The 24,578-nt window shown below is 39.9% G+C and overlaps 1 protein-coding gene across 4 annotated transcripts in view; it reads right to left on the minus strand.

Annotated features, from left to right (window-relative positions):
- Positions 1-24,578, minus strand: part of APP (amyloid beta precursor protein) — a 198,231-nt gene that overhangs the window by 75,876 nt on the left and 97,777 nt on the right. For all 4 annotated transcript variants that reach the window (XM_059873139.1, XM_059873131.1, XM_059873121.1 and 1 more), the window contains exons 4-6: positions 14,967-15,079; positions 13,367-13,560; positions 7,307-7,506 (exon numbers count right to left, since the gene is read on the minus strand). In XM_059873139.1, coding sequence (XP_059729122.1) covers positions 7,307-7,506; positions 13,367-13,560; positions 14,967-15,079 — 507 coding nt within the window. The remainder of the gene's footprint in view (positions 1-7,306; positions 7,507-13,366; positions 13,561-14,966; positions 15,080-24,578) is intronic.

Consider the following 24,578-nt stretch of genomic DNA (forward strand, 5'->3'; position numbering starts at 1 on the left):
AATTAAAGAGGACAAGCCTTTGCAACAACCCAGGTTCATGAACAGTTGCTTTTAGACACTTGAGAGTTTTCAAACCATTCTACTCCAATAGTCCAATTCCTTTCATCCTGTGTCCTAAACCACAGGTGCCAATACCTCTGTTCCCCAAAACCTCCAACATGACAAATTACTTTTGAGATAATCAAGAAAATGTGAGTCAATTGTCTCCATTCCAAGCTCCTTGTACTTATTCCAGCACATCAGGGCAAACCCAGTTATTTCTAACCAAGCAAGCACCACTTCCCGAAGGACAGGGCTATGGCAAAGCTTGTTGATTTGCATTTAAATTAAGTAGTTGAATTCTGAAAACTAACCAGTTACATTAAACATTGGTACAGACTGTGTTATTTTTTTCTTTGAAAAGCACAGACTTCAGCACCCTAGGAAATACAGTCTTTAAGTATGTGGACATTGATTTATACTGACTTTATGCAAAGTACTTCCATAAGCACTCATTTACCAAAATGCTGTAAGTAGAGCTCATTAGAATTTATGTGCAAACATTTTAGATATTTTTGATCATCACTTTTTACAGAAGGAAATATAAAATATGATTCTGAATGTCAGTTTAAATTTTTCATTACCATTTATTTCTACTGCTACTTGAAAGAAACTAATTTCAAATCAAAGTGAAATTATAATGCCTTTATTTTAAAATCTCAACTCCATGTTTTTTTCCCCCCTTATGGGACTTAAATCCTTAACAACATTTTCCATTGAGAAATTGGAAAAAAAAGATGGACTTCTAACAGGGAGAATAATTAAAGCTACATTTACATATTTCTATTACTGTAAATATCAAGTTTATTTGATATTTTTTCAGCATTTGAATTTATTTACATGATCATGAGAACTAAGCTCATTTAATACTGGCAGACAGCCCCAAACCTTAAATCAGAAATTAAATTTGAAGAAATCTAAGAAAAAAGGGACCAACAGGAGGAGTTAGGTTACTAACTCTGACCTTTCTTGGAAGTTGGTTTCCCATGTCTAGTTTACACCACTAAGAAACCTATTTAACTAAATGCTACAGGAGAAAGGTACCATCATGCTGACTTATAAATACTGTGACGTCTTGATAAATATAGCCAGGGTAATGGAAAATATACTGTATTGATGAGCCTTTCTGTACTACCAGCCCTGCAAGTTTGAAGCTGATATAACCAAGTACACACAACTAAATCATACTGAGGGTCTGAATGAGGCCATTAGCACTGGTGTGTGTTTGCTGTCCATTCCAACTGTGTCACAATCACACAGCACCTAACACCTCTTAAATGAGGACCTCAAACAGTTGCTTAAGTATATGGGATCAGATCTTTTATTTTACCATTTATATCTCACTAAAGAACTGAGTAAGTAACTGATAAATGCAAGAGAGGTCAAAGGAATAACCTCTCAAATATGTATCATGAGGTATATGCTCCCCTTCTTCAGGCACTAGTATATAAAACATCACAACTGGAGTAATTTTGGCTTCCATACCTTCAGGAATTGAGCTATAGTTTGAGGATATTAATATATATGCCCCTATATTAGTCTTTATTTTTTAAACTAGCTGAGAAAAATTAGGCAAGAGCAATAGCACTGTTTTTCTTTCAGGTTTGTTTTTTTTTTGTGTGTGTGTTCTAAAAAGGCACAATTGTTTTTACTCAATGAATCAATCAAAAGGGAATCTTTGAAGATAATTTCACTGAAACAAAACTTCCTCATTCTGAATATATGACTAAAAGAGGCAACCAAATTTTAATTTGAGTATTCAAAGACGAGCTAATTTCAGAAGAGGCTTTTGGAATTAGGAGAAGACAGCTGTGAAGCTGGCACATGCACTGGGACTAAAGTTGATGCACAAGCTACACAATTGCTAAAATGCTTTTTTACAGAGAGAAGATAAAAAAGCAAAATTATGACTTCTCAATGCAATACTGAGGACAGCTCCTCCAAAGCTGTTAAATACCCTTAATTGTAATTTCCATCCTGTGTAATCAAGATGAAATTCTCTCTATAATGTTTGTTCTTAAGCTACTGTGAGGACATATTTAGAATATTAAAAAAAAAAATTAATGGCATACTAGGCTAGAATACAAAGCCTTATAGTTCTGAAGCAGAACAAATATGTGAAAATATATTTTTTATTTCTTGTGCACAACAGAACTATATTTGGAACTAAAGTGTCATAAAGTTACCACTGATGGCCAGAAAGCAAACAAAAAACCCAGCTTGATTTTAAATCTAGGATAATATAATTTCATGAATTTATGTGTTTTAGAAAAGGTAATCTTTCCACATAACATCACAATTCTGCCAATATGGCATGACAGTGAGTATGAGGATTAGTCTGGAAGTGCATTCCAGTCTTTATACAGAGCAAAATCTTCAGAAAAAAAAATTGCAATTAATTACTACTTCAATATAATAACATGACATCTTCTCTAGGGAAACAGATTCTTGGTAATTTTTTCTGGCAGGATATATTTCAAATGAAACTACTCTCCACCTTCCAATTTACATAAAATAACACTATTAGTGTTATTTTAGCATTTCAGTACTTTTGCCCTCGACTCAAAAAGGTAGCACTGTATTTCATCTCCATCAACAAAATCACCAGATTACAAAAAATATTTCCTCCAATTACATCATATAATAAAGTATTATATTATGGGTGAATAGCTGTGTTTTAAATTGTCTAATTAAAAGCTATAAATGCAAATCCATTAAGCTAATTTTATCAGCTCTCATTCATAAATTACAGTAGATGATCATTCTGAATGAAGATCTCATAGCAAAAAGCCCCAGTGGATTTATATGAACGTGTACTATTTATATAGCAACCAATCGTGTTTTCTTGATATGAAATGCAATCACACATCATCCCTCTCCACATAAAGCATACTGCATAGCCTTGAAGGCAAGGAAGAAGAGCAGGGAACTACTACTACAGTACAAGGGTATTGTGTCTTTCATTAGTAAATTTACAGATGACATCAAGATAGGAGTGTTTTGATCAGCTGGAAGGTAGGATGGCTCTGCAGAGAGACCTGGATCAGTTGGATGGATGGCCAGTCTAACAAGATGAAGTTTAGTAAGTCCAGGTGCTGAGTTCTGCATTTTGGCCACAATAACCCCCTGCAGCACTATAGGCTGGGGACAGTGTGGCTGGACAGTGCCCAGGCAGAAAGGGACCTGGGGGTACTGGCTGACATGGACATGAGCCAGCAGTGTGCCCTGGTGGCCAAGAAGGCCAATGGCTCCTGGCCTGTGTCAGGAACAGTGTGGCCAGCAGGAGCAGGGAGGTCATTCTTCCCCTGTACCTGGCACTGGTGAGGCCACACCTTGAGTGCTGTGTCCAGCTCTGGCCCCTCAGTTTGGGAAGAACCTTGAGATGCTTGAGCGCGTCCAGAGGAGGCAACGAGGCTGGAGAGGGGCTTGGAACACAAACCCTGTGAGGAGTGACTGAGGGAGCTGGGGGTGTTTAGCCTGGAGAAAAGGAGACTCAGGGGTGACTTTGTCACTCTACAACTTCCTGAAAGGTGGCTGGAGCCAGGTGGGGGTTGGTCTTTTTCTCCAGGCAGCAACTGACAGATGAGAGGTCACAGTCTCAAGCTGTGCCAAGGAAATACAGATTAGATAGTAGGAAAAAGCTTTTCATGCAAAGGGCGATGAAGCACTGGAATGGCCTGCCCAGGGAGGTGGTGGAGTCACCATCCCTGGATGTGTTAAAAAAAAGACTGGATGTGGCACTCGGTGCCATGGTTTAGTTGAGGTGTTGGGGTATGGGTTGGACTCGATGATCTTGAAGGTCTCTTCCAACCTTGTGATTCTGATGGGAAGCACTAAGCCAAAACTGTTTATTCTTTGTTGTATGCCAAGAGAGATTGTTGTATGCCAAGTCTGATTTTTCTTGTAACCTCCTGTGTCCTTCTGCTGTCCTGTGCAGCAGGACAGCAGAAACAAAATCCCAAACAACTGCACATGATGGGGGAAGCAGTGCTCCTGCTTGCCTCCATCACATGCTGGAAAAATCATGGGGAGCCTGGATCCTTGGGAGCAGCTCTGCAACACCCATAACACCCTGGCAATGACTGCAGAAATCAAGCCACTCCCTTACCCCCTTACCTAAATCCTGGCCATCAGAGTCACTTCCCTTGCTCCACATTGAGACAAAAATCAAGAGCAGGGCTTCATAACTGAGCCGTATTTTCTTCAGCACAAACTCAATGCTAACATCTCCCCATGGTGAGAGGGGAGACTAGAGGTGAAAAATGTGTATTTCACACTAATTTCACCATCTGAATCCCTGTAATCTCAGACCCACAGTCACCTGGATTTAACATCTGAAGCCCAGCAAGAGCATACCCAAAACTTTAAACTGGGTCGGCTGCTATACACCATATGAATTCAGAGTAAAGATCATCTCTCACAAAAAGTAGGAAAGTGAATACTGGCAAATACTGCCCTATGGAAAGTTTACTCACAATTTTTAATAAACACATAGAAATGTGGTTGCTGCAGAATGAAAATACTATCTTCCTGCCAATGGACCTTTTTCATTCTCTGGGAAATATTAATTTCCTTTTCACTGAAAATAAGTTTGTAAGTGGTTCTATTATTACTATTTTGGTCACAATTCATTATAATATGCACAAAAATAAAACTGCCTGAAAAATTGATTCTACAATAGCTCAAGTATCTTTAAAGTATTTACGCTTTTTAATTATTTATGGCTGATGGCAGCCATTCCACTGCTTTGGCAGAGAAAGGGCTCAGTACCAGCCCACAATTAGATCCTAACTTATGGCTTTACAACAGTTGTCCATCTGAAAAGCAGCTCCTCTTAAACTGGATAAACCAACTCTCTCTGTTCTTTAATGCTAAAGACATAACATTAATTACAGCTTCATAAAACTGGGTGTAAAGGGTTGTGAAGAGCATCCTAGGATGTTTTATAACTAGTGTTTGGGCAAGGCAGCCTGGAACAGAGGCTGTCCACATGAATGAAGCTCTGACACTTCAATCCTTTTAGAGAGGCTTTCAGGGTGTCTCCATAGTAAAGACCACTTCTTCATACATATGTTCTCAACAAGGTCCCTCCATCTCTTCCATTTACAATGACACTTGCATCAGCAAGATGCTCACCACACAAATTCCTATGCTGGATCTGCTGCCTGCACCAGGAGGACAGGGACCCTGTAGGAAGCTTTCTCTTGTGTGTAGGAAGGGAAGCAAAAGCAAGAATCAAGGCTATGTCATCTGGACACTGCCATTTGAATAAATAAGCAAGCACTTTGCATAGTGCAGCTCTGTCAGACAGCACTTACTCTCCAGGACAGACCCTACACCATGCGAGCCCCAGCAAGGCTGAAGGTCAGGAAGGCCAAAGGCTTGTGGCAGAACTAGGCTGAAAACTTGTACTGGTAACAGATTGTCCTTGCCTCACTTTAACCAATGCATATTTTCCTCACAGTCACCCAAGGTGGGAAATACTAGACTTGGGAAAAACAACATGCAATCATTTCATGATCAGCAAATGCATACATTTCTAAAGGGCTTCTGAAAGGTCATTTCAATAATTTACCTCATCTTTTATGTGTTATGTTTTATATTCAGGTGATTGTATGCTACTTTCCTGAAAGCTATAAATCTTAACCTCTTTGAAATATCACCCTCAGTAAAGAAATATTTCTACCAAATTTGTCCTCATTTCCACTCATCCAAAATCCCAATAAAATCAAGTGTACTTTTAATTTTTTTTTCTCTTGCAATATTCATTTACCAGGGAAAACAGGGCATTTTATCCCTAGGGAGTAAAAGCTCACATATGGAAATACGTTTAATTGGTTTAAAGATATAAACTTCTCCTACCCCCTCCTCACTGAAAGGGCTCTCCAAGAACTGAGCAAAACACTCAATAGTTTTATAAAACAGAAACACACAAGACTGAGTTGCCAGCCTTAGAAAGAAACATTTGCAAGTGATTTTAGCAAAGCTTTAGTGCTCCATGTAGACTGAACAGAAAAATAAGCAAGTAACTCTGATTTTCCCAAAGCATCCCCTGGGCATGCTTCTGTATCCTGGTATGATAAACTGCAGCCAGCACCCTCTCCTCTGACAGACATTGGAACCAAGGCTCAAGAGAAAGGGCCACTGCCACATTCAAAATGTGGGACTCCACTACCACTGGAGTCCCAAGAATACCCAGAGGCAGGGAAGCATGAGGAGACATGCCAGATATTTTCTCCCTCATTTCACAATGGCCTCAATTTCTATCATTTTCCCTCTGCCTTCTGCATGTCACAACTCCCTTCTTTTCAAATGCAGTCTTTAACCTCAATTCTGGCCACCATCTCCAGCATTTATTGGCAAAGATGTAAGCACTGTAAAAGAACTGGGATCTACGTTACTTAGATTTATACCACGCTGACCTGTATTATTAAAATAGAAAAATAAGGATAATTATTTCCAATATGCATTGTAGGAGAAATGAGGCATTTAAAAAAACTATGTTGCTATGCTGACCATGAACTAGTGTAAAATTCAAATTTTAAAATGCAGTTCTGTTAAGAACTAAAAAATATAACAAAAATTAAATTTTAGATAAGAAGAGCTCTTTCTGACTCCATGTATTCTATTTTTTCCTAGTTATTTCTTCTCCACACATTAAAACTCATTTGTTTAGGTTCATATTTCTGCATAGTTATTTTAAATTTGTCTAACTTTACTGAATTACTAATTCATGGAGAAACATAACAAACAAGTATCTAACAGAATCACACAAAATGACCCATCACTGCTGTTAATATGAGGGACCCATGATATCTCCTGCTTGGAACTGATACTTCATATCCTTCTGTAACTCATGTGCATGATAAATCATACATACTTTCCTATCCTATTTGTTACATAGGACAGTTGAATTTTATTTAATTCTACTTTAAAATAAAATCAACCTTTCTGTTTCTGAACAAGAAATGTTGTGAACAACACACACAACAAACACAATTCGAGGACAGACAGTCCCTGCAGCATCTGTGCACCAGGAGGACCGGAGGTCAGAAAATCCAAAGGGCTGTGGCAGAACTAACCCCACAGAATATTTGTAACGGGAAAGGGAAAGGTGAGGAGATTAAACACGTAAATTATAGAAGCCAAAAAGCACAACAACACTGCAGCTTTGGGTATTTTGCTGTTTGGAACATTTTTTGGTTGTAAAGTGCAAATATGCAAAGCAGCAGGATTAGTGTTTCAGCCCCAAGCCTGATGAACTTACCTCTGACAACCTCTTCCACAGACTCTGTAGTTGTGGTGGTAGTGGTTGCAATACTGGTAGTTCTTTCAGTTGCCTCCTCATACTCTTCTCCTGTCTCTTCAATTTCATCGCCATCATCATCATCGTCATCAGCATCTTCATCTTCCACAACAGTTAGCTCCTCATCTTCCTCTGCTTGTTCTTCTACCGCCTTATCATCACTAAATGAAGAAAATCATCATGATGTGTCAGCAACAAAATTACTTCAAGGTCATATGAGAGAACATTTTCTTTGAAATCTCTATAAGGAAAACAGTTACCTGTTTCTTAAACTCCCTCCCTTCCCTTTAAATAGAAAAGAAAGAATCTGGGACTCTGGAATGTCCCAAAAAGTAAGAAATGCTTAAGAAATGTCTAAAGAAAGAAAAAACATTAGCATCCCATATAGTGACAGCTGAATAATACTGTAAACATGCTCACTCCATGATACCATCAACCAAATGTTATTTTGAAAGAAGATCAACTTTGCACAAAATGCACTCAGTTGACGTGAAAGAAGCAAGAAGGTTCCTCAGGAACTTTTCTGCCTCTCTCAGGAGACAGCTTATCCAGAGTTTCCCTTCATGCCTTTCATAGAGGACTACCAAGTGTTGAACTGACCTCAAATTACTGACTACAGACTTTCTCCTGCTGCTGTTACAAGTGCTATGTGAATGGAAAGGACACTTCCACTGGACAACAGCAGGAAATACTGAAGTTGATTAGTCAATGCATTTCGTGGATTTAGATACGTAAAGAATCTTCTGGAATAATTCTTAGTTCTCTTCTGAGTGATACAGACAACAGGTCAAAAAATATATGTTCAGCTACTGCTACTGTTGCCTTCAAAATATTTCTTGAGCTTAATGCTCTGTTGTGGCAAGGTTTCAGGTTTGTATCTGATCTTCTACTTGAAATTTACTACTAATGAATAAATTATCTTTAAATATGTAAACACGCAGTGACTTTCTGTCAACTTCAAGCACAAGTGGGTGTGAATCCTTCTCATGGCATCGCATACAGTTGAACAGCCTTCTAGGTGAAGTTAACAACTTCTCCAACTCATTTCAGAGATCAAGCCTTTAATATTTCATTTTGTATTATGTTGCCTACTACAACTTTGAAAGCGACCTTGGCAAAACAGAAGACAGAATGATTCCTTTTTAACAGGGCATTAAGAAGTTAAAACATGTTGATAAAATTTTCATATGCCACAAACCTGACTCTACTGGGAGTTAAGCCTCTATACAAACAAGAATGATTTCCCTGTTCCCTTCTCCCCAAAATACCTGGCCTCCAGAAACACAAGAGAGACTTCAAATAATACCGCAGCTTTCCCCTGGGGGAAACCCAGGTATATTTTATTAATAGATATGGTTAAAGCCACCTTGCAGAAGAGTCTGCATGAAAGATGACTTGTTCCCATTTACACAGGAGAAAAAGTTAAAAAGGGGCACAAACCCACTTGGTCCCTCTTTAAATTTTTCTTGATTTCTAAAAACTGGCTTGGAAACTTTACCATCTCTACTGTACCATTCATCTGCAATGACATCATTGTGTGGAGGAACACAGCAATGGAAGTATGTGAGAAAGGAGAAAAGATCATCCAGATTCTGCTGGAAGCTGGCTTTGCCATTGAGAAGAGCAAAGTCTGGGGACCTGCCCGAAAGATCTAGTTCTGGGAGTAAAGTGGCAAGATGGATGGCATCAGATTCCCACTGAAGTTATCAATAAGTTCACCACAATGTCTCCACCACCCAGCAAGAAGGAAACACAAGCTTTCCTAGGCATCATAGGTTTTTTGAGAATGCATATTCCTGAGTACGGCCAAATTGTGAACCCTCTCAACATGGTTACCCACAAGAATAATGATTTCCACCGGGGCCCTGAGCAGCAACAAGCCTTTGCCAAGATCAAGCAAGAGATTGTTCATGTGGTAGCCCTTGGCCTGGTCAGGACAGGACCAGAGGTGAGGAATGTGCTTTATACTCTGCAGCCAGGAACCATGGTTTGTCCTAGAGCCTTTGGCAGACGGAGCTCGGCAGAAGGGAGCACCCCTGTTGCTTCTTCAGCACTGCTATGAATTTTACGCTGGTCTGCAGCCCCCCACCCCCTGCCTGATATCCTGCTGACCCAGCTTGCTGTTCTGAGTGTCCTGCTGAGGCACCGGGACCAACTGCCCCAGGGAGTTTATGAAGCAAAAGCTTCTCTTCCATCAATCTCAGGCAAGCCAGCATTACCGTGTGCTCCCCGAGCCTGTGCCACAGTCCCCGCCTGCAGCCGCGGGGGAATCACCGCACCCACCCTGCCCACCGGGAGCCACCGGCACCCCTGCCAGCTCTGACCATCGCTGCACCAAAGAGGAAAGTGACTGCAGCTGACAAAGCTGTAGTTTCTGGTTCTGTTTGTTGTTAATGCCGTAGTTGTTATTGTTGTTTGCTTTATTATACATACTAATAAAAATTGTTATTCCTATTCTCATATCTTTGCCTGAGAGCCTCCTTAATTTCAAAAATTATAATAATTTGGAGAGAATGGGTTTACATTTTCCATTTCAAGAGAGGCACCTGCCTTCCTTAGCAGAAACCTGTCTTTCAAACCAAGACAACAGAGAAAACCTGGAAGTTTCCAGCCTGGCCATCACTCCTAAAGATGTTCAGCTTTAGCCATCAAGGACACAAAAGCTTCCAGCTAGTTCCCACACACAGGCAGGAGGGCCACCAGGCTGTGCTGAGTTGCAAGAGCAGCCAGGGCTTGCAGGTCACTTGACTGAGCTGTAGCTATTCAGGGAAAAAGTCTGCAGTTATACTGGAAGTCAGCACCTACATCTGACTGTCCCTCAGGCAGACTTCAAGGTAAATTTTAATTAAAGGTGATGATAGCAAAAAGGAACTTCACTGCTTAAAAATTCTTGTGACCTCTTTGTCAAGAGTTAAAAACTATTTCAGGATGAGCATGACAAGACAATTTCAAAAACACATGTGGATCCTGCCTCTTGGCCTCATGAATAAAACAGGTACATATAACACCAAAATACACCCTCCCACCTTCCTCCAAGTACTGCCCACAACAAGCAAGTCACATCCTTTTACATCCAGACCCAGGTGGTGGTCAGATATTGGGTAGGAAGGACACCCAACTATGAGGCACTGCAGCCCAAACTACCTCCACATCCCCTCTAATAGTCTGGCTACAACATGCAGCTGAGCTTTTCTTCCCCCTGTAGAGAAGAAAACACCCTTGACAAAGCAAAAAATAAAATACTGAGCCTCAGGCACAACTGTTGGAGGTGAAAATACAACAGTCTAAAAAAGGGCATTTATTAACTGAATGGCTGAAATGTGCTTTCCCCTACACATTGAGAACTACAAATGCAAATATTTTAAAATTTAAATCTGATAGCTTAAGATATAAAGTTATCTCAAAATAAACCATCCACATTTGTTGGATTCTGCTCTGTCACAGTTTTGAGAAACAAGAATATAATCATCTGCTTTTCAGCTTGTCACCCCCACCTCAAACATGTCACCTTCACTTTGATTTAAGAACTATGTAAGGTGACAAATGAAGACTTGAGTAAGCACTTTAAACAGATGTGCTTCAACAGCAGAGAATATTGGCAATTTAGCATTAGCAAAGTGCTCTCCTACCTTACATTTCCTTTCTCCTTCACGATCAGTTTAAGACTAAGGCATATATGTATTGATAGCCACACAAACATATGCTCAGATATGAATAAATATACACACACGAGATATTTGAATTACCACAAATTGCCATGTAAGATTTTTTTTAATATATACATATAAATAACTAAAATTCAAGAGTATTTCTAGCTGCAATACACACAGCTTAAAAGTACTTGGCTTAAGAGGCTGCAAGAAATGAGTGAGTCATTCAAAAAAAACTACCAATTACTTGGCTCTTCATCTGCAGATGAAGGACAAGTGTCCCATAGTAGGGCACTTGCATTTTCCTTTTGCAAGCACTTCTGTGGGAGGGGAGGGTAAAAAAAACCCAAAACAGTATTTGCTTGGAATTTCAGAAATGGATTGAAATGCAATTACAGCTCCCATTCCTAGAGAAGACAAAATTTATGAAGTTATTCTTGAACTCATCTCCTCAGATATTAAACTGCCTCATGTAGAAGAAAATGGACTACAACAGTAAATTAAATTTCAGTGAAAAACACAAAAAGGACAGAAATACAGCGGATATTTGTCTTATGAACAAGTACTCTATACCCCTGTAAGCCCTTTTATTTAAAATAATGTTGGCATCTTTGATCCTGTATGTATATGACATGTACTTTATATATAGTTGTGTATATATATAATAAATATGTTGCCTATATATTTAATAAATATTTAAGATAGATTAATAGGATAGATCTATCTTGCGTGAATATATATTTATATAATGAAAAAACCAAACATTTCCATTAGAACAAGGTCTGCACTCATTTCTTAGAATGAGAGAACATTTAAACACCCAATCAAAATCTAAATTACATATACAGAAATGACACAGCAAAAGCCCAAAAGCAGCTTTCCAAATCCTACTGAAAGGGTTATAAATAGTGACACTGCTTGTTGTTAGAAGTACAAATCAGAAGAAAGTCCAAAGATACCAATATGGAATATGCAAAGTTCTTTGATGTAGGCTTTTGCATCAAACAGCCTGACCATTCACTCCTGTTAGCAACAGAAAACTGGAAATTACCATTGGGAAGTATTTATTTTAAACTTATTCCATTATTCACAAAGGACTCTACCTTTGGCAACACTTACCAATGCTTTGTCAGGAAAGATTTAATTGCCCACCATTATATATGTTCTCATTATTCTAGGTCTTAATGCCACCTCATTGCATCAAATTACAGCAATTCAGTCTCTGTCCTTCATCTCTGCACTATTCTTTGAATTGTTTCCATCTAGATTATTAGCAAGTCCAAACATAACACAATTCAGACCTATTAACTTTCTGCACTATTCACATAATTTAGTCCCCATTTATTTTCTGGATACTCCTTGAAACCACTTGCAATCAGCCCCAAGTTTAAGATTTTATGCATTATTTGTACAAAAAAAGAAGCAGAAACACTGCATTAGCACAGTATAAAGTGATGAAAGCCTGGAGAACACAAACAGAATTTGAACATTGATCTTAGTTTGTGAAGAAAGCCATCTTTGCAAGTTGCTGACCTGCAGTTGCAAGGACACGACTTGGGGTACTCTGCTCTTCCAATTGCTCTCTGACAGGCTCAGGAGAGTGACAGGAAAAGGCTTTAAGAGCACCAGACCACTCAGTTAGTTACCTCTGAGCATTGCAACACAGTTATAACCCATATCTGGCTCAAAATTACACCTATGTGCACAGGGGATGGGAAGGGTAAGGACAGGGATGGTATCTTCTCACCCATCACTGCCTTGCAAAGGAAAGCTCCATGTTCCTTCTCAACAGCAGCAAATTAACAAGTCTGTCAAAGGCTAGATACTAAAGCACATTTCCTTTTAGATCATGTTCAGAAACTAACTGTCAGCATAAAAATATTCTTATGGCAATAACAATATAATATATTGTTATTACATATATATATATATATATATATATATATATATATATAAAATAATAATTAGCACACAGCTAATGCCTATTATGAATGAAGGCATTTCAAGAACTCCGCTGGTTATGTTGGCTGATACCTGCTGCAGTACCCCAGACTGCACATGAAGCACTTTAGGAGTACACCATTTGTCATTTATTTTTAAAAAATATGAATTTAGGCATTTTTGTTATAAATATGGCAATAAATCTCGCTAAAGAAATTATAAAGGCACTAAAAAGTGTGCCTTGAAAGTGTATATTTTAACAATAACCTTTGCTGTAAAAAGCTAAAACTAAAAGGAGTAGAACACCAATGCTTTCAACCACTGTAAATGCAAGTTCATGTATAAGGTACAAAGACCTTTCTATGCCAAGGTCTTTTAGACAGATTTTTGGCATTTTAATCACAAGTTGAAGGGTACAAAGTCACTGTACCTTCCATCTGCATAGTCTGCATCTGCACCTCCCCACCAGACATCTGAATCATCATCTTCAGCATCAGCTGAATCAAGATTGTCACTTTCCTCTGCTAAGGGGCAGCAGACAAACTCCACACCACGAAACTTGTCAATTCCACAGGGCAGCAGCATGCCGTAGTCGTGCAGATTCATGCTCTTCTCACTACAGGACTGCAGAAAAGATGGGGAAAAAAAGCAGCAACAATATTGGCATGGAGGAAGACTAAAAAATCTCACAGACCTTGAGAAAATATGAAGGGACTACAGACTGCCTTAGGAAGTTAAAGCTGGTGAACTGCATCATCTCTGAAATTTGAAACACGATTTCGAAAGATCACACTTGCATTCACAACATTACTGTAAGCAGCTCCCGACCCATGTCCACTGCAAGCAACAAGCTCTCCTATCAGTCTTTCCCAGAAGAAAATCTTCCTGTCAAAAATCCTCACAGGCTCTGCCTCATAAAAAGAAAATGTGATGACAGAATAATTATTTAGGTGTTAATCCCAATCCTCATGCATTATGCTATTGAAAACTTTGTCTCAAGGTAAATCAACATTTGAAATACCTCTTACACTGGAAACGCACTGTGTCTGGTCTGACACCTCTGTCAGTACAGTACCTCCTAGCCTTGTTTGGAAAACAGTCAGTTGGGTATAATTATACCTTAAAGATATTGTGATCTATGACAGATGAAAAAAGGCAAATGGTTCAGTGTTGCACAGTGATGATGTCCTTCCAGGCCATTGCCATTTCAAGTTTGCAAGTAGTCAAAATGAACTAGAATTCCTTTGTGTGAAGGTTGGTGCCTTACAGGTTTTATTTAAGTATAATTCAAACAAGAACTGAAAATTTGAAAAGCTGCTGATCCCATTTCAAAATTCATCTCCAGAAGGTGGAATAACATACAAGCAAAGAGGTTCCAAAAAAACCCAGCAATCAGAAATCCCCACCAGAAACTCATCTCAGTTTTTATTCCTAAATCTCTCTGCATAGGAAAAAAACTACAAAACACATCAGCAATTGTAACACAGAGTTTATTTCTATTTTCAGTAAAGCACTGGTAAATTGTAAAAACTCTGTGCCTCAAAAATGCCTTTGGCTAGTCCTTGTTTGATCAGCTCTCCTACCCTTTTCTGCTGAATGTCACATGGTGCACTCCTTGAGGCCTGTCTGATCTCTGGGGGCATCTGGCATACCAATATCCATGATAAATACTGGATAATATCCACCAGGGATAATGATTCAAGGTAAATCCTAGGCTTTTAGTTCCAGTGCTACCACAGGAAAGTGGAGGAAGCAGAAAACACAGTGAGTTTTTGAGTGATTATGAAGAAAAAAACAGTGTTATGAAAGAGGGTCAATGTTCAAAGGTCAATGGTAAGTATTCAGTCATAGTCTCTTGTGCTCTGACTCCCATTTCCTACCTTACAAAAAATCCCAAAATGCTTCTCACTCAAACATTTGAAAGCATTGCTTTTTGTTTTCCCTGTCGCTGCTATATTTTAAATCATCCTCAGAAGAGTGACACAGCTTTAAAGAAGGAAGGCAGGAAATTTTAAGACAGATGAATGTACCTCTTTAGCAACAGTATGCCAATGCAGGTGAGTTTCACACACATCCATTCTTTCCTGGTGAAGGAACTTGCACTTGTCTGGCACCAGAAGAGCATCACTCACAAACTCGCCCACTGGAAGGAAAAAGAAAAGAAATGAACACCCAAGAAATATTACTTTTACTTCCAACATCTCATCCTGTTAAACCTCTAGCTACTCCTAGCAGCTTTTGTGAATGAGTGGCAGGTTTGCAGAGAATGGAACAGTTTCTAGATGGTGTTTCAAATTATGACCATCTTTCAACTTGCCATTGGATAGGAGCTCCAGCCTTTGATCTCATACATATTTGTTTATGAAAACCTCAGCATAATAAAACTTGCAGGACCCATTGCAGATATGTGTGGTGCAACATGAAGTCAGGAGTTGGCAGGTCTAATTCCAGGAAGAGGACTGCAGGGGCAGGGAGGGACAGCTACGTTTTACATCTTAATAGCAGTAGGGAAAGGGTATGAAGTGTTCTGAAATACTTTGGTGTTCCACATAAAACAAGTTACACCATCACCTTGTTTCAAAGCATTTGAGAATATTTCCATTGATACAGTGCTAACAGCAACACAGTCAACTCAGTTATTTTTGCTGCTGCAGCCTCTTCATTGCATCCTCATTTCATCAGCCAGATGAATTCATGGTAGCCCAGAAGGCTGATAAGCAAGTAGAGCTTATCAGCCAGGAAACAAGATGATTCATGATCACCAGAACATCTGGTCAGATCAAACTGGGTGAAGAGCCTTTTTTCCCAAGGACATAACTGACCAAAGAGATTCTTCCATCTTCAACAGCAGAACAAAAATTTACATGCTTACGAAATGAACACTGCTCACAGCATCAGTACTCAGAAACTCAGGTGCTAGGAAACAATTTATTAGACTAAAATCACTGTAATTCTGTACAATTCTGATGTTGCAATTAAATAACCCCAAACTTTCTCAAAGATATTTTTAAAGGGAAAATTACATAGTATTTTAGAGAAATGTATATACTGAACATATAGTGGATTGTGAAAGCACATGACTCAGTTGGCATAAATCAGCTCCCTAAAGCCCACTTGTCTGTAGCCTACAAAAAACTACAGCCTGTGTTACATGAAAGAATCAGGATGGTCCAATGGCTATTAGGATGCAATAATAGGTTAATTGATCAAAATTAAATGACTGCAAGTTTACTGTTGAGTAGTCATTTCAGGAAGCTGATGAAGTGGCCCTTAAGGCTTACAATTAAAAAGTCAGTTTTAAAAATAACCAACACCCAATGCATAGGAAAAAGGCAGAATTCAACAAACAAACTTTTTCTATATACCACACCAAGATGTGTATTTCACAGTAAATCCCTAGCTGTATTTCAGTGCCTTTGATCAGAAGCCCTAAAGTCAGTTATTCAACTAGGAAATAGTAACTAATTTCTGTAACTTATTTAGTTAACTAGGGGGAAAAAAGTTATTTTTATGCTTCCCTAGCACATCCTAATGACTGCAAATTAACAGAAGCATTTTCTAGAGGTGTCCAAAATTACCTTGCAAAAATGAGTAAGTACACTTTCTGGTAACCCTAAATACAAAATTTGCATTTTCATTTAATGAAGTCTCAGTTCCCAGTGGTGTCACACACAAATCCTGTAGTGAAAGTTGCATAAATTTGCAGCTTTTTGGAGACCGGCCTGGCACATACCTGAACTTTCTCAGGTCAAAAGTAATTGGCAACTATTAATATGCTTTAATTTAGTCAAGTGCCTGAGCAGTGGACAAGCACACAGAGGCCTTGCTGGAGACTCAAGAGTATGATGATTTCATGCAGAACTGCAGTGTCCTGACCTGGAGAGGAATAATCCTGGGCACCATCACAGGCTGGGGGCCAAACTGCTGAAGAGCAGCTCTGTGGAGAGGGACCTGGGGGTCCTGGTGGGCAACAAGCTGTCCCTGAGCCAACAGTGCCCTGGGGACCAAGGAGGCCAATGGGATCCTGGGATGCATTGGGAAGAGCATTGCCAGCTGGTAAAAGGAGGTGATCCTGTCCTTCTACTCAGCCCTGGTGAGGCACATCTGGAGTGCTGTGTCCACTTTGGGGCTCCTCAGGACAAGAGAGACAGGGAGCTCCTGGAGTGGGTCCAGCGGAGGTTACAGAGATGATGAAGGGATGGAGCTTCTCTCTTGTGAGGAAAGGCTGAGGGAGCTGGGGCTGTTCAGCCTCAAAAAGAGACAAGTGAGAGGGAACTTCATCAGTGTCAGTGCCTGCAGGGAGGGGTCAGAGCAGGGACCAGGCTCTGCTCAGTGGTGCCCAGCAATGGGACCAGAGGCAACAAGAAGAAATGGATGCACAGAAGTTCCACCAGAACACGAGAAAGAGCTTCTTTCCTGAGCAGTGACCAGGCACTGGAACAGATCACACAGAGAGGGTGTGGAGCCTCCCTCACTTAGAGATATTCCAGAACCATCTGGATGCAATCCTGTGCCATGTGCTCTGGGATGATCCTGCTTGAGCAGGGAGGTTGAACCAGATGGCCACTGTGGTCCATTCTAAACTGACCCACTCTATGATTCCGTGAAAAGTAACACAATCGGATGTACCACTGAGTTACATCCACCAAATGGAAGATGGAAAGCTGTATGTCCAAAGTTCTGGTCAAGGCAGCTTGGGCTGCAGTGTCATTAAAAGTATGCATGAGTATGCAATAATTTAAAATAAAGCACATTAATTTTTGAGCACATAATTATTTCAACCAACTCATAACAATACACTACAGAAAGAGTAGATGTTCGGACATCAGTGAAGATACAGTGTTAGATTTGACTAGCACACAGAAAATGTGCATTGCTTTATAGAATCATATTGCTTGAAAATAAGGCAACAGCACCCTCACAGTAACACAAATTCTCATTTCAGATGAGGCTCCATGTTGCAAACAATTGCTGAATTTCACAGAAATAAACAATCCATTGGAACAAGCCCCCCTCGGTCTTTCGGAAGGAACAGAGGACCTGGGGAGAAGGATGGCTGCTCATGGCAATACTCCTTCAATATACAGAATTATAGTAGATTAGGTGTGTGAAAATCTAGGCAATAGCAATCACTTGCCACTTTACATGTGATTTCTACTGACTTCAATTCTATTTTTATTACAAATAAAATTTAACTCTATCCATTATTTAGACATACACAGAGCTAATACTCTAGAAACCTTTTTCAATCCTTTCATGATAATTACTACTGAAGTTTAAATGCAAAGCTTTAAACTTCTGTTCTAATTTTTGGGGTTTTTAAAAAATAAATTAATGTTCAAGTAGCAGTTTGACAAACTCGACTGTAGTCATTTGACAACTGCAATATTTAATTTGCTTGGAGTAATCTAATAGAAACATAAATCCATCAGAAAGAAGCACTTCTAGCACTTTAGGCTTGCAGACAAGCATCTACCTGTATTGTTCCTGCACTTGTTTACCTTTCAGTTAAGCTGAGTAATAAGATTTCTAGGATTCTTTGCTTTTTTGAGTGAGTAACCCACAGATTACACTGGGAAAACAAGCACACATGAAGGGAGAGCAATCCTGCGCATCCAAGGAGAGGCTCCAAAAATAAGGAAAAACTGTAATATTACTTTTCTTTGCCAGTACATACCATGACAGAGAGAGCTATGCATTACAACATTTCTTTGACTGATGGAGCAACCCAGACACAAGTGCTGGTTTTAGTTTCTACTATCAGGTGATGGGATTGCCAAATTCAACTCCAATATTATTTTTAATTCCAACACAGCAATATATTGACTTTGCATCATATTGGGCTGGTCCCCAACACCCCGCCTGTTTTGCTTAAGCAGGATAAGCACTTCCCTAGGTGGCAGTAGTGCCTTAAAAGCCTCCCTGGCCCCAAGCTCTCCTCTCCTCTCCCCTCCCCTCCTCTCCTCTCCCTCTCCTCTCTCCCTCTCCTCTCCCCCAATCCCCCAGCAAGTCAGGGTAAACCCTGACAGGACCATGGATGGGGGGCTTTCAAAATTCCTACCAACCACAAAGCATTGGTATCATTACCACCAACAACACTACCTCTGTCTGCCTTATATTTATCACTACAGCACTTTTCTGCCTTCTTCAGCATCTCTTGTATTTTGATTACAGCTGGAAATATGTCCTGGGCAGAGGTACTCTAATAATAAACCATGATGGCACCATGTTTTTGTTGATGAGTTTATAAATCCATACATCCTCTCAGGTTATCCAACATGCCAGTGTAACAGCTACTTGTGTTCCAGTAGCTGCTCACCCACTTTTGCAAGGAAGGGCTGGTTAAAACCAGACCCTGCTGGCTTATGGGTGTCTGGCCATCTGGAGAAAACAGCCCTAAAGGGGAATTCTGAGTAGAGGTTGTATTACCACATTAAAACTCACCATCATGTGCCCATCATTCATTTAGCTAAAGGTTGCCAACATCCTGCTCAACATCCTGCAAATTGCTTCTTGCTTAACTTTTCACTTTTAACTGCACATCACCACAACATAGGAAGCCACATTTTAATTTAATTTTAGAAGTATCATCTTTGCCCCCATAATGCCAGTAACCTCCCTCCTGATGTCCAGTTGTCCATTGTGTTTGTAGCAGACTTCTTTTATTGCCCCATACTGGTATATCACAACAAGTTACCAGCTCACATTGTTCAAAAACAGTTTTGCTGGACGTTACAATGCCACATTTTAATATTTAGTAACTTTATTTCAGTCAAGGACATTCCATCATCTGAAAAATACTCTTGGAACAGCAACGTATTTTTTGCTCTAAGACCAGAAGTTCTGGTCCAGAAATTTCATTTTTCAACACAGCAGATACTAAAAATATCATTAAGAATCAACCTCTCACAAAAAAATTGGAATTATAGTGAAGGATACCATTCACACAATCTTTAAAATCTGTCTTGGTTTAAAAGACAGGTGCCTGCCAAGGAATGTGGGAACCTTCAGGGATGGAAAATATGAACCCCTTCCCTCCGAATTATTGTAACTTTGAAATTACAGGGCTTTCAGGCAAAGATATGGGAAAAGGAATAACAGTTCATTACTAATGTATATGTGTATAACAAGACAAACAAACAACAACAACGGCAGCAACAAGAAACAAACCCAGAAACCGAATAAACAATAAAACAAACAATAAACCCAGAAGAAGCAGTGAAGGGCAAGAACTCTGCAGTGGCAGTGAATGCCCTGAGCAGCAGCAGCCCGTTACCAAAACCACAACTGTCTCCACTCTTATGCAGAGAGCCAGACAGGGAGAGGGGACTGAGCCCAACCCCTGACCCCCAGCCAAGATCTGGTGGTATCTCTGCACTTTCCAAGGGAAAGTTCCCCAGCTACCAAGCTCACTCCTCAGCTAAGAGACTACAGCCAACTGCACCTTCTCCCCCGTGGCCACGTATTTTTTCTCTTAAGTACTCATTGTTGCCATCTCTTAGGCAACAAATGGGAGAAAATTCGGAGAGAAAAAAAAGGAAAAAATCCTAATCTCCAACATCTTCTCTAAGAAGAAAAAGGCTCAGCAAGTCCACATGTTCCTAACAAGATGATTGCCCTATCTGTGTAATGGAAGGTATCAAAGCAATGTAGTGCAAAATAAAAGCACCATGTGAGACATGGTCCTGATCAGCAGATTTTCCAGCCACTCCATAAACTAGATGAAATGTGAAGTTCCCACCAACACGGAACAGGGAAAAAAAAGCAAAGATAAGATTATAAAGGTAATAAAAGAAAATCCATTACAAAACCAAACACCTTCTAGCAGATGGCTGGGCTCCAAACCAAAAAGTAAGCATGTTCAAAGAAGTACTTTCAAACAAAACACCTGTGTTAAATTTTGCACGAAGAGGCAGTGCACATGCTGAGGGTCTGGGGCTCAAGGCTTCATTTTCATGTCACCAATGGGAACAAAGGCCTTGCTAAAACAAATTTACAAGCTCAAGTGCCTGCACAGTACAAATCTGAGAACATTCAGAGAAATGTGTCACTTCCCTGTGACTGTAGATCATCCAGAGCCATCCCACACTTGGCATGATGGCAACCAAGGAATGGATCAACCCCTTTCCTGTGTTGCTTTGCTCTGCCCAGCTCCCCAGCTGCAACACCTCTGCCGCCTCTTGTGCTCACACGGCCACATTTCTTTAGTACGCATTATGTTATGCATATAGTACTACATCTATTTAAGCAGATATGTAACTTTAGGAATTTTTATTACCTAAATCTTTATGTTTTCTCATTTATAATACTGGTAATGAAAAGTAAGCAGCAATCTGCATGAGAGAGCAAGCCAAATGCACTGGCCTGAAGTTCAAGGAAACAATACTTTCTTGAAAATGTTTTTTCTTTTCTTCACAAGTCCAGAAAAGCAGAGAAGATGCAAAACACCTAGATACTTTAAAAATTTTTCAGAAAAATGGTTTAGTAAGCGCAATTATCTAGCAATAAAGTGAACCAGCCATAGTGCTCTTCACTGTATTCGACTAGGTACCTAGAGTTGAAAAGAAAAGCCTGTACCAGTCAAAATGTGATTTGAAGGAGTTTGCTGGTGTGCCCAGCCCCTGGCATGGCTGTCCCCTGAACTTGGGCATGACACATGTTAAGCCATACAGTTAAAGATCTTCATTCTAGTTTGAAGGACTTAAACAGCCTATAGTATAAAAGGGATTTGTAGAGCTCTTCAATTCCAAATTTAATTTCAAATGGAAGTTACAGGTCTCTCCCTAAAACCCATCCATAAGCCAACATGAATGCAAGGCAGTGCTGATAAAGTGTGTCTGTGCCCCAGCAGCCTGAAACATCTATATTTTTCTGATGAGAAGCAGCTTAACTCCTGCCCATAACACTGCCTCCAAAAACAGCTCCGTAGCAAAACTCTTTCCACTCCCTCATTTTATCTGTAGCCTGTAATATGAATTTCAGTTAGAGACCCAGGGCAGGGCAGACAGACAGCAATTCAGACCTGAATTGGAAGGGTAGGAGCAGAAGTGACAGCATGACCTGTGCATCCACCTTTGGTGCATGAAGTGGGAATAGCTGCAACTCTTCTGTCTTGCAGAGGCTTGGCCAAAACTGTGGTGGTGAAACAGCAAGGCCAAAGGCCTACAAACTGAATCCTGACTCAAGCTGACAGAAGCCATGAGAAAGGTGACAGACAGCTCTTTGTGAGAAGAGAGTTCTGCAGCAGTTTCCCTTGAGAAACACTTTAAGACTGTGGAACACAACCTGCTTTTCCTGAGAAAGAGCCCTAGAACTGTGATAAACACTAGCCACCTGTATAAACTGTTTCTACACTGTTAGATAGAAAAATGAAAACTATCTCCCACAAACAACTTTTTCTGCACATACACACCTGGGAGCATGAGTGATCAATTAATACAGGATAACAACTTGTTACTGACCAACTGGGGATAGACAGGGGATGTTCTTTAAAAACCTTATAAATAGAGACATGCAAAATAAACTGGGATCAATCTTTTTCTTCTTTGTACCATAAAAGCATGTCCTGCATCTTTCATTATTGAGTGCCACAGTGACACAAACCCAACACTGATCTCAATATTTACCCTTCATCCTTAAAGTACCAAGAAATTTTTTTTCCATAACTATAGTTGGGGCGGGGGGGAGTGCTATTGTTCTGCTCCTTAGCAGGCATTGCATCAACCCATCACACATGGCAAAAATACACTCTGATACAATGACTCTGAAGCAAAATACCTTCACTGTTCTAGGCTACAAAAGGCAATTATTTGGGATGAGCAAAGCCCTCTTATTAGATTAAGAACTGACTGATAATTCTAATTGTACTATCCATTGGCACTTGATGCTCTTAGAATGGTGTTATGAAATCAGGGCAATTAAGGTACTTTCCACAAACACTGAGATGGCACACAACATGCAACATGCTTAGGACACAAAATCAAGGTAAAGGGAATCCTTCTGGAATAGACTCATATCTATATGTGTACCACAAGGAGCTTCAGTGATGATATATCACATGATTTACTGTGATTTTTGGCAGATACAAATACCTCACACAGAACTCTAGAGTCAAAGGGCTAAAATCCTTTAGGTACAATCCATCAAAGTACATTTGACTGGACTAAAACAATTAACTATAAACACAGAAACACACATATAACTAATTTGTGGTGCATACCACGTCTTCATTTTCATAGGGTACCACACATTAAAAAAGGTTATTTCTCAAACCTTCGTCCTCCTTCCTCTGTAGTTCTTCCAACAGAGACATAAATGGAATTTCAGCTCATTTTGCTATTTTGTTGCCTGAGTTTTCTGATATAATTGTCTTACTTCCCAGATAGAACACAAGATCAGATTTGATGCATTACACCACTAGCAGATATATGTGTTTACATGCAAGAACATTCAAATGCACATCACCACACACTGGCATCTTTATAAACAAAGAAAATAAACCTTCTTCAAAAGTCCACAGCACCTCAACAGTTTATTGCAACTTTTTCATTTACTTCTCTCATGTTTTTTACTTGTTTTCCAAATCTTCGAGGAAAAATTCTGCTGTGAGTTCAGTAAGATGCCTTTTCTATCACTTTCTTGCTCAGTAATGCAATATGAAAGAGCTGTGCTAATGCCCATTACCATAGCATCATGCCACATGGATTCCTGCTCCTGTGCCACCTTCCTTCAAGGCCTACAAAGTAAACAAACACCATCCCAGAAGTTATCAGTGTGACCAGCAGCAAAGGTCACCTCAAAAAAGGCTTCCTGAGGGATTTTCCCTTCAGTTTTCTTCCTCTAGGTCCCCACCAGTCATGCTAGCAAACTTGCTTGCCTTGCACCACAAATCAAGAGTTTGCCTCTCAAACACCATTTACCAAGAAACAGGCCCAAAAGCAGGCTGCAAAATTCACCTTGGGAAGATGACAAATTTCTGGACTGAGCTGCTCTCCCTTCTAACTCCTTGGCACACGTTGTATCTGCAATACTTGTCCCACAAATGAGAATTTGTTACAGGCACAACCCCTTCCCTCCCAATTACATAATCCTGCCTAATTTATTGGAATTCTTGAGTTAGAAAACAGCAGGAATAATGAAGTCTGGATAGCCTGACTCCATCCTGTCTCAGTCATAGAGCTTTTACATGATTCTGCTCAAGTAAAATCCTTTTATTCTCCTCCCAAACTGCACTTAATTGCTTAATGCTTCTTACCCTCTCTTTCTACAGCCTCAGCAGACTCTTTACATCCACTTTTTCCTTTCCACTCCATTATGGCAGTAATTCTGCCTGACAAATCTGTAAGAGAACATGCTCAGCTGCTGTGGAAGGCTGCTGAACACACTGGTGACTGAAGCATTGCTGCTTACAGTGGTAAAAAAGATTATAAAGTGGAGGATGCCATGAGTGGATGCTTGCTGCAGAATAACTGGTGGCAAGTTTTGGTGTTTTTTCAAGTAGGGAGGTTGGTTTTTTGGGATTCCAGGTCCCACCCTAAACTGACAGCAGCATGTCTGGCTAAAACAGGTCTACTGCAGTGCTATAAAAAAAGTCATAAGAAGTTGGAAGGTGCTGAAAGCAAAGGTAAGTTAGAAATGACTGT

Source organism: Haemorhous mexicanus, chromosome 2 (assembly GCF_027477595.1).
Source record: "Haemorhous mexicanus isolate bHaeMex1 chromosome 2, bHaeMex1.pri, whole genome shotgun sequence".
Classification (NCBI taxonomy): Eukaryota; Metazoa; Chordata; class Aves; order Passeriformes; family Fringillidae; genus Haemorhous; species Haemorhous mexicanus.